General features: G+C 40.6%; 1 protein-coding gene across 1 annotated transcript; it reads right to left on the minus strand.

The window, feature by feature from the left end:
• Positions 1-6101: 6101 nt before the first annotated feature.
• On the minus strand, positions 6102-8350 carry LOC140483480 (uncharacterized). Its single transcript, XM_072581674.1, has 2 exons — positions 7558-8350; positions 6102-7287 (listed from the first exon to the last, which is right to left on the minus strand). The coding sequence occupies exons 1-2, from the start codon at positions 8224-8226 to the stop codon at positions 6139-6141; spliced, it is 1818 nt and encodes a 605-aa protein (XP_072437775.1). The 5' UTR covers positions 8227-8350; the 3' UTR covers positions 6102-6138.
• Between the last annotated feature and the right edge of the window lie 2974 nt (positions 8351-11324).

The raw sequence follows: 11324 nt of genomic DNA on the forward strand, positions 1-11324 counted from the left end.
GCTTAAGTATGCACATTTGGAACATGTATACATATTTGATTCAAATTATGCCATGTCGCCTGTCAGTGGATAATCTGCATTGCAGAGTTAAGTGATCTTCCCTTAAGTGTAAGTACAGAATTTCTAATAGTGCTCCTTCAGGCGTGTGGTCATTGTCATGGACTTGATGTTGCTATGAATGGTGACCAAGGAGATATTCCTGAATGCCGGTGAGCTTTATATGTTCACAATATAAAGCATCTGGTTGACCAAGGTGAGTTTTTACAGTAACATTTCAATGTAACAGACCTCAAAGATGGAATCCCCAAACCATTGTATGTAATGCATTGGCAGTGGTTGATCAAATCTTCACTTGCCACTTCTGTATATACCTGCATTTATTTTCATTGTGAAATTTGGAAAGATTTTGCACTACATTGATATCCAATTTTGCATAAACGTTATGCTGATCTGCACCATGACAAAGGATTCCGTTGGTACTACTGTAGCAATATATTGTTTGATGAATTTCAGCTCTCTTTGTGTATCAATGTACTGGTCATCCTCATCATCTAACCATGTACTTTGTACGTCAACTTTGTGGTTCTTGTCTCAACACTGTTTGCTAAACTTTTTTCTGGCTCATTTGCTTTCGTCTTTTGAAGCACCATGATGAAAATAATGTCATCTAATGCCACATGCCTTGCAGACAGCATTAAAAGCCAGTCTTTTTCTGGGTACATGTATGAGGCCAGTCAGCCCACGTTGTTAACCAGGCTTCCCTGCATTACTTATCATATCAATGTTGGACAATATATGAACAACCTGAAGAATCTGTCTACCCAGTAGTATAGCTTTGTACTTGAATCTGCTCTTTGTAGTGTTTCCATGGTGTAACCTTTGAATTGATCCAAGATGGTCCTGAGGAGTGTTGCTGAACAAAGAGACCTTGGAGTGCAGGTTCATAGTTCCTTGAAAGTGGAGTCACAGGTAGATAGGATAGTAAAGAAGGTGTTTGGTATGCTTTCCTTCATTGGTTAGAACATTGAGGTATAAAGTTGGGAGATCATACTGTGGCCGGGGAGGACTTTGGTTTGGCCACTTTTGGAATATTATGCGCAATTCTGGTCTTCCTCTTATTAGAAATGATGTTGTGAAACTTAAAAGCGTAAAGAAAAGATCTACAAGAATGTTGTCAGGTTTGGAGAATTTGAGCTATAGGAAGAGCTGAATACGCTGGGGCTGTTTTCCCTGGAGGTTCAGAGGCTGAGGGGTGACCTTATACAAATTTATAAAATCATAAGGGGCATGGATAGGGTAGACAAGGTCTTTTCCCTGGGTTGGGGGAGTCCAGAACTATAAGGCATAGCTTTAGGGTGAGAGGGAAAAAAAATTTAAAAGGAACCTAAGGGACAACTTTTCCACATAGACTGTGTTGCATATATGGAATGAGTTGCAAGAGGAAGTGTGGAGGCTGGTACAGTTACAACATTTAAAAGCAATCTGGATGGGTATATGAATAGTAAGAGTTTAGAGGGATGTGGGCTAAGTGAGATTGGACTAATTTCGGAAATCTGGTCGGCATGGACGAATTGGACCGAAGGGTCTGTTTCTGTGCTGTACACGTCTGTGACTCTGTCTTTTTGGAATACTTTCATTCCAGTTGTTACAAGCTCAACTATTCCATAAGTGAGCTCTTCAGCTGTGTAGTTGCTATCAAATTTCTTAACTATGCAACTACTTATGCCTTGATTAATCATCTTTGTTGGATTTTGCTGGAATAACATGAATACCAGATAGTATTTCTCATGTTCACCTTCAATCTTAATTCATCTTTGAATATTGACCATATTATGTCCAAATTTTTAATATTGTCTTTTGGCAGATCTGACGTGTTCAGTCTGCGGATACCCCCTTCATTGCATAGACAAATGTAGATTTTAATAGTTTCTTAACATAAAGGAAAACATTAAACAAGAAATCAGAAATAGGACAAAATATATTGAGGAACCAAGCAAAAATTAGGCCATGCCAGACTCGATACTGTGCAATGAGAAAGGATTAATTCACAATCTTGCTGTCTGGATCTCTTGAGAAGGAGTAAGTCTAATAAAATAGAATTCTTTAATAAGATGGAGAATGAAGTAGGCTCTGAAACTAGGGTTCTCAATCTAAATAAAGAAAAATAGAATATCCATCCATGGTCTTGACAACTAAAAACAGACAAAGTCCTTGAAGATATATAGAAAATAGGAAGGAAGTCAAACAGGGAGTTAGGAGGGCTAAAAGGGACTAAGAAATGTCCTTAGCGCCAGCAGGGTTAAGAAAAATCCCAAGGCATTTTATACATATATTAGGAGCAAAAGGATAGCTAGAGATAGAGTAGGCCCAGGAGAAAGTGAGGATTTCAGATGCTGGAGATCAGAGCTGAAAATGTGTTGCTGGAAAAGTGCAGCAGGTCAGGCAGCATCCAAGGAACAGGAGAATCGACGTTTCGGACATAAGCCCTTCTTGAGGAATCTTGAAGAAGGGCGTATGCCCGAAACGTCGATTCTCCTGTTTCTTGGATGCTGCCTGACCTGCTATGCTTTTCAGCAACACATTTTCAGCATAGAGTAGGCCCACTCAAGGATAAAGAAGGGAGGTTATCCGTGGAAACAGAGGAAATAGGTGAGATCCTTAATGAGTACTTTACATCGGTATTCACCAAAGAGAAGGACGTGAGGGATGTTGATGTTAGGGAAAGGCGTGTGAATACTCTTGGGCAGGAGGATTTGTTCAGCATCTTGAAATGTATTAAGAAAGACAAGTCCCCAGGACCAGATGGGACCTATTCTATGATACTGTGGGAGGCAAGGAAGGAAATAGCTGTGGCCTTAACAAATATATTTACATCCTTGATGGCCTCAGGCAAGGTTCCAGAGGACTGGAAAATGGTCGCCGTTGTTCCTTTGTTTAAGAAGGGAAACAAGTAATTATAGGCCAGTGAGCCTGATATCAATGGTGGGGAAGCTGTTGGAGAAGATACTGAGATATAGGAATTATTCACATTTGGAAGTGAATGGACTTGTTAGCGATAGGCAGCATGAGTTTGTGTGGGGAAGGCCATGTCTTACCAATTTGTTGGAGCTCTTTAGCTCTTGGAGCTCTTTAAGGAGGTGACAAGAATGTTTGTTAAGGGAAGGGCAGTGGATGTCTATATGGACTTTAGTAAGGCATTTGATAAGGTATCTCAAGGCTGATAAGATACAAAAGATAAAGTCTCATGGGATTCTGGGTGAGCCGGTGGATGGATGCAAAACTGGCTTGGTTATAGAATACACATGGTAGCAGAGAAAAGGGTGCTTTTTGGAATAGAGATTAGTAACTAATGGTATTCCACATGGATCAGTGCTGGGACCTTTGTTGCTTGTAATATATAAAAATGATCTGGAGGCAAAAGTAATTGGTCTGGTTAGTAAATTTGTGGATGACACCAAACTTGGCAGAATTGCAGATAGTGAGGAGGATTCTCAATGGACTTAGAGGATGTAGATAGATTGCAGATTTGGACAGAGTAATGGCAGATGGGTTTTTATCCAAATTAATGTGAGGTGATACATTTTGGAAGATCAAATTCAGGTGTGATTTGCACAATAAATGGCAGGACCCTTAGGAGCATTGACATGCAGAGGGATCTAGTCAAACAGGTCTACAGATCCCTGAAGTGGCAACACAGGTGGATAAGGTGGTCAATAAGGTGTACAGCATCCTTGCCTTCATTGTCCAGGGCATCAATTATAAATATTCATGAGTTACAGTTACAGTTGTATAAAACATTAGTTGGGACACATTTGTGTGGAGTTCTGGTCACCACACTGCCAGAATGATGTGGATGCTTTGGAGAGGGTGCAGATAATGTTTACCAGGATGCTGCCTGGTCTGGAGGTTTTTAGTTATGAGGAGAGGTTGGATTAACTTGGATTGTTATCATTGGAAAGACCTGATAGAGGTCTACAAAATTATGAGAGGCACAGATAGGTTGGATAGTCAGAAGCTTTTTCTCTGGGTGGAAAGGTCAATTACAATAAGGCACAGATTAAAGGTGAGAAGGGGAAAGTTCAAAGGAAAAGTGCAGGGAAATTTTTTTCACTGGTGGGTGCCTGACCAGTGAAGGTGGTGGAAGCAGGCATGTTAGCAATATTTAAGGTGTATCTTGCAGTGTAAAACCATAAGAAATAGGAACACGAGGAGGCAAACAAAGAGATAGAAACTGCATATGGGCAATAAGTCTAAATCAGGACTAGGAATTGGCACAGGCTTAGTGGACCAAAGGGCCTAACCCTGTGCTGTATTGTATTATATTGTAAGGTATTAGGTGTGAATAGACAAGATGTCTTGGGGGACCTTTCTAAAGCAGTCGACTTCAGGTTGGCAATGATTCATATTAAAAGACGTGTGAATGAATAACAATAATTCATTCATTTCTGGTGCAAAAATGAAAGAGGAAAGGTAGCTAAGCTATGGTTTACAATGTAAATTGGGGATAGTATTAGATCCATAGAGGAGACAAATAAAATTGGCAATGAAAGCTTTAAATCAGATTGAGCAATACTAATAGTGTGTGTTGTCTTACCTGATCACAGGTTACACCTCGACTGCTGTGGTAGTGGTACTTCAAAAGTAAGTTAAAACAGTAATAAAAGCCGATTTATGATTTCTGTCTGGCAGAGTTACTTGAAGAACTCTTAACCCCACCACGCCTATGGTATTTAACTTTCCAACCTCCTAAAGGGACAGTAAGTAGAAACAAAGAAGCATCTCCTGTCTGAGTTATCCATAAAGTAAGACTTTACAGAGTCAGCTATTTAATATTCATTGTAATATATAGGTTCTTTAAAGGGCTTGACAGGGTGAATGCTGAGGGATGTTTCCCCTCATGGGAGATTCTTGGATCAGAAGGCATAGTCTCACAGTTTAGGGGCACCAATTTCACCTGAGCTGAGAAAGAACTTCTCAGAGGGTTGTAAATCTTTGGAACTCTTTGCCACAGAGAGTTGTGGGGGTAGATTCCTTGTCTATATTTAAGGCTAAGATAGATTCTTGATCAGTAGGGGAATCAAGGGTTATGGCAGGAATGTGGACATGAAGTTTATCAGATCAGCCACGATGATATTAAATGGCAGAGCAGGCTCAATGGGCCACATAGACTCCTCATGTTCCTATTTCTTATGGTTTTACACTGCAAAGTGGATCCATGTTCTCCTTTTCACATCTGACATTTACACCTATTTTAGACATCTATCTCTCCCTTACCACATTGCCTCTGTATTTGCCTTTTGCTCCGGGTGCTCTCACACTCTATTCCACTTACTCCTCTGACCTCTGTGTCAAATAGCATAAAAGACACCAATTTTCAATTCCTTTCAATGACAAAGAGTCATACTGAACTCAAAATTTTTACTCTGTTTCTTCCTTCACAAATACAGGCTGACCTTCTGAGCTTCTCCAAATCTTTCTTTTTTTAAATTTCAGATTTCCAGCATTTGCAGTATTTTTATTTTGATTCAATTTCTGCTCCTGTTTCGACATTGTTGCAAATTTATGGTGATAAAATTCTCCCAAATTTGAAAAATCCCACAGGGACCCAGAGCCTGTAGAAAAATCTTGTCTGGGTTGTTAATGGGAGCTAGTCATTCCCAAGTAAGTTGAGACCAATAAACTTTATTAAATATCATATACAAGAAAGAATAAGTTTGGATATTTCTGGGACCCACACATCCTGGGCTCCCAGTTCCATTTGATCTATCTTTGTCACTACATCACTGGTGATATAGTCCACTAATTGCCATAATATATATTATCCCATCACGCTACAGAACTCAGGCATCAGATCTCCACCCTCAAGACTCCAGCCACTCTGCATCTAAAAGGCAAGTACTTAATTACCATTTGAAATGCCCAGCTCTCAATGAGCTCAATAAGCAGCAAGTTTATATAGTCCCCACTAATGCTTGTTATTAACAAAAAGAAATGAAACAAAAACACTTTTTTTGGCTTTGAAGCTTCTTTCCAATTAGACAATAGACAATAGACAATAGACAATAGATGCAGGAGTAGGCCATTCTGCCCTTCGAGCCTGCACCGCCATTCAATATGATCATGGCTGATCATTCCTAATTAGTATCCTGTTCCAGCCTTATCTCCATACCCCTTGACTCCACTATCTTTAAGAGCTCTATCCAATTCTTTCTTAAAAGAATCCAGAGACTGGGCCTCCACTGCCCTCTGGGGCAGAGCATTCCACACAGCCACCACTCTCTGTGTGAAGTAGTTTCTCCTCATCTCTGTCCTAAATGGTCTACCCCGTATTTTTAAGTTGTGTCCTCTGGTTCGGCACTCCCCCATCAACGGAAATATGTTCCCTCCTGCCAGAGTGTCCAGTCCTTTCATAAGCCTATACGTTTCAATCAGATCCCCTCTCAGTCTTCTAAACTCAAGGGTATACAAGCCCAGTCGCTTCAGTCTTTCCGTGTAAGGCAATCCTGCCATTCCAGGAATTGACCTCGTGAACCTACGCTGCACTCCCTCAATAGCCAGAATGTCTTTCCTCAAATTTGGAGACCAGAACTGTACACAGTACTCCAGGTGTGGTCTCACCAGGGCCCTGTACAGCTGCAGAAGCACCTCTTTGCTTCTATACTCAATCCCTCTTGTTATGAAGGCCAGCATGCTATTAGCCTTCTTCACGACCTGCTGTACCTGCATGCTTGCCTTCATTGACTGGTGGACAAGAACACCCAGATCTCTCTGAACAGCCCCTTTACCTAATTTGATACCATTGAGGTAGTAATCTGCCTTCCTGTTCTTGCCACCAAAGTGGATAACCAGACATTTATCCACATTAAACTGCATCTGCCATGCATCTGCCCACTCACCTAACTTGTCCAGGTCACCCTGTAATCCCCTAACATCCTCATCACATTTCACCCTACCACCTAGCTTTGTGTCATCAGCAAATTTGCTAATGTTATTGCTGATACCATCTTCTATATCATTTACATATATTGTAAAAAGCTGCGGTCCCAGCACGGATCCCTGCGGTACCCCACTGGTCACTGCCTGCCATTTCGAAATGGAGCCGTTAATCACTACCCTTTGTTTCCTGTTAGCCAACCAATTCTCTATCCAATCTAGTACTTTGCCCCCAATCCCGTGCGCCCTAATTTTACTCACTAACCTCTTGTGTGGGACTTTATCAAAAGCTTTCTGAAAGTCCAGGTACACTACATCCACTGGATCTCCCTCGTCCATCTTCCGAGTTACATCCTCAAAAAATTCAAGAAGATTAGTCAAGCATGATTTCCCCTTCATAAATCCATGCTGACTCTGTCCTATCCTGTTACTATTATCCAGATGTGCCGTAATTTCATCCTTTATAATAGACTCCAGCATCTTTCCCACCACTGAGGTCAGACTAACTGGTCTATAATTTCCTGCTTTCTCCCGCCCACCCTTCTTAAAAAGTGGCACAACATTAGCCGCCCTCCAATCCTCAGGAACCAACCCCGATTCTATTGAACTCTGGAAAATAATCACCAGCGCATCCACGATTTCCCGAGCCACCTCCTTCAGTACCCTGGGATGCAGGCCATCAGGTCCCGGAGACTTATCAACCTTCAGACCTAACAGTCTCTCCAACACCAAATCCTGGCAAATAGAAATTCCCTTAAGTTCAGGTCCTTCAGCCACTGTTACCTCAGGGAGATTGCTCGTGTCTTCCCCAGTGAACACAGATCTGAAGTACCCATTTAATTCCTCTGCCATTTCTTCGTTCCCAGTAATATATTCCCCTGCTTCTGTCTTCAAGGGCCCAATTTTTGTCCTAACCATTTTTTTGCCTTGGACATACCTAAAAAAGCTTTTACTATCCTCCTTTATATTCTTGGCCAGTTTACCTTCGTACCTCATTTTTTCTCTGCGTATTTCCTTCTTACTAATCCTCTGTTGTTCTTTAAAAGCTTCCCAGTCCTCCGTTTTCCCGCTTATCTTCGCTAAGTTATACTTTTTCTCTTTTAACCTTATATGTTTCTTTACTTCCCTTGTCAGCCACGGCCGCCCATGTCTCCTCCTGGGATCTTTCTTCCTTTTAGGAATGAACTGGTCCTGCATCTTCTGCATTATACACAGAAATATCCGCCATTGTTCCTCCACGGTCTTCCCTGTTAAGGTATTAAACCATTGAACTTTGGCCAGTTGCTCCCTCATAGCTCCATATTTCCCTTTATTCAACTGAAATATTGTCACTTCAGATTGTACCCACTCCCTCTCAAATTGCAGATTGAAGCTTATTGTATTATGGTCACTACTTCCCAATGGCTCCTTCACTTCGAGGTCACTGACCAATTCTGGTTCGTTACACAATACCAGATCCAGAATCGCCTTATCCCTGGTCGGCTCCAGCACCAGCTGCACCAGCTGCACTAAAAATCCATCCATTTCTTGCAACAAATGACACCACTATATGAAAATATGGGCACAAGTAGTTAATCTGCAATATAAATGCCGTTATGCAAGCCAACAATATTTGAAGCTCACTATTAAATGTTTCGGTTCAGAATACAAATTGTACATGAACTGTAATCAAATGAAATCTTGTTTTTACAGTAATATGTTGCGGTTTATTGCTGTTAATACTCAGAAAATATAGCATTCAAAATGTAAGTGAAATAGATAGAATTCTTCGACCTTTGATTGCTCTTCGTAGTTAAAATATAAATTATTTTATGCCAGTTTATAGACTGAATTTCTGATACTTTCAGTGGGTTCTAACATAATTGTACAATTCTACTACCAATGAATGTGTCTACAGAAAAGAAGTCATATTTCCAGGCATTTTACTCCTTCATTATGAAGTAAGTGTGTATATTTGTCAAATTCTCTAGTATTTATAGGAATTGCACTGACTAAAAAATCATTATTAAATTCTGGTTTATTTTCTGAATAAAAACTTAGTGTGAAAAGAAATTTCCTCAAAGGACTTGTAGCCAAAGAGGTATCTTTTGGCTTTTTGATAAGTCCAAACAGCATTTTTTTACATTTGATGGTACCATTCTGAAGAAGTCATATCAGACTGAAAACATTAACACTGCTTCTCTTTACACATGCTGCCGGACCTGCTGTGTTTCTCCAGCATTTGTGTTTTTTATTTATTATTAATGTTTTGAGCACATTGTTTCAAACCTACTATGGAATATGGGAAAATCTGAATTCAATAATTAGATTACTTACTTAGATTAGATTACTTACAGTGTGGAAACAGGCCCTTCAGCCCCACAAGTCCACACCAACCCGCCACAGCGCAACCCACCCAGACCTATTCCCCTACATTTACCCCTTCACCTAGCACTACGGGCAATTTAACATGGCCAATTCACCTAACCTGCACATTTTTGGACTGTGGGAGGAAACCGGGGCACCCGGAGGAAATCCACACAGACACGGGGAGAATGTGCAAACTCCACACAGTCAGTTGCCTGAGGCGGGAACTGAACCCAGGTCTCTGGCGCTGTGAGGCAGCAGTGCTAACCACTGTGCCACCGTGCTGCCCCCCACTGTGCCACTGTGCCATAAAAAGCTAGCCTGATGGCAAACATATAATCACTGTCAAACTCCATCTGGTTCACGAATATCCTACAGTAAAGGAAATGTGCCATCTCTATCTGGCCTGATTTACATGTGACTCTAGGACATCCAGCAATGTCTTTGACACATAACTGCCCTATGGTCTAAGGATGAGCAGTAAATGCTGGCATAGTCAAGAATACCTAAGTCCCATGAACAAATTTACAAACACCAGAACAATTAACAATTTGCAATTTACAGCATTTTAATATAAACTTTCCAAGGCATTTGCAGAGGAAAAACTTTAAAAAACCGACACTCACGTTGTTACATGAGAAATTCTTAGTCAAAATCAGTTTTAATAGACAATAGACAACAGATGCAGGAGTAGGCCATTCTGCCCTTTGAGCCAGCACCACCATTCATTATGATCATGGCTGATCATCCTCAATCAGTATCCTGTTCCTGCCTTATCCCCATAACCCTTGATTCCACTATCCTTAAGAGCTGTATCCAACTCTTTCTTGAAAGTATCCAGAGACTTGGCCTCCATAACCTTCTGGGGCAGAGCATTTCATACACCCATCACTCTCTGGGTGAAGAAGTTTCTCCTCAACTCTGTTCTAAGTGGCTTACCCCTTATTTTTAAACTTTTAAAAAGTATCTTAGAAGAGAAGTAGCAGCAGTTTCAGACGGAGAGGAATTTTGGAAAGGATTCCTAAGCATGAAACAAGGTCACCAATAGTAAGGTGAGTAAAAGGAGGAGTCCATAATGGGTCAGAAACAAAAGAGCCAAAACCTTTGAGTGTAGAGATGAAAAAGTTCAAAGTCATAGATACATTCTAATACAGAAGAGACCCTTTGGTCCATTGAGTCTGCACAAACCTATCTATGCTAATCCCACTTTCCAGCACTTGACCCACAGCCTTGAAAATTAGGATATTTGAAGTCCTCTTCCATGTACCTTTTAAAGGCTGTGAGGTTTCCTGCCTCTATTACCCTCCCCCCAGGCAGTGCATTCCAAATTTCTCCCATCCTCAGGTTGAAAAAATGTTTTCCTTAGATCCCCTCTAAATCCCTTGCTCTTTCACCTTAAGATTATGTCACCGCATATTGATCCTTCAACTAAGAGTTGCAGGGCTAATTCCTATCCACCCTGTCCACCTCCTGCAAAATCTTTTGTACCTCTCCCTTCTTTGCTCTAAACAACCCAAGCCGATAATACCTTCTTTCCATAGAGGAACTGCTCCATCCCAGATAACATCCCAGTAAATCTAATATTTTAGCATAAATATTAGAAGGTATTTACGGAGGAAAAGCCTTAAAAAACACATTGAACCAACAATGCTGCATTGGGAATACTTAGTCAAAGTGATCAGTGATGAATAATGAACTTAAACATGAGGATACAAATTTTTAATTTCAGACATTGAAGCTTCAAACGTAAATGGGTGACAAGAAGTGTGATATGTCAGCTGGACATCATGCAGAATTTGATGGAAGAAATAAGATATTTGAAAGAATTGAAATTTATTGAAGTTGCAGGCTGGAAGACTGTCCAAGTGACCATTTAATAAAATAGTTAAAAATCAGATGCTAGAAATCTGAGCCTAAAACTGAAAGTGCTGGAAGTTTTCAGCAGAAAGTTATGACAGCATTTGTGGAGAGAGAAAGAGTTAATGTTTCAAGTCTGAGACCTTGAATCAGAACTGGGAAAAATTGACGATGTAATAATTTTTGAG

Source organism: Chiloscyllium punctatum, chromosome 12 (assembly GCF_047496795.1).
Source record: "Chiloscyllium punctatum isolate Juve2018m chromosome 12, sChiPun1.3, whole genome shotgun sequence".
Lineage (NCBI taxonomy): Eukaryota > Metazoa > Chordata > Chondrichthyes > Orectolobiformes > Hemiscylliidae > Chiloscyllium > Chiloscyllium punctatum.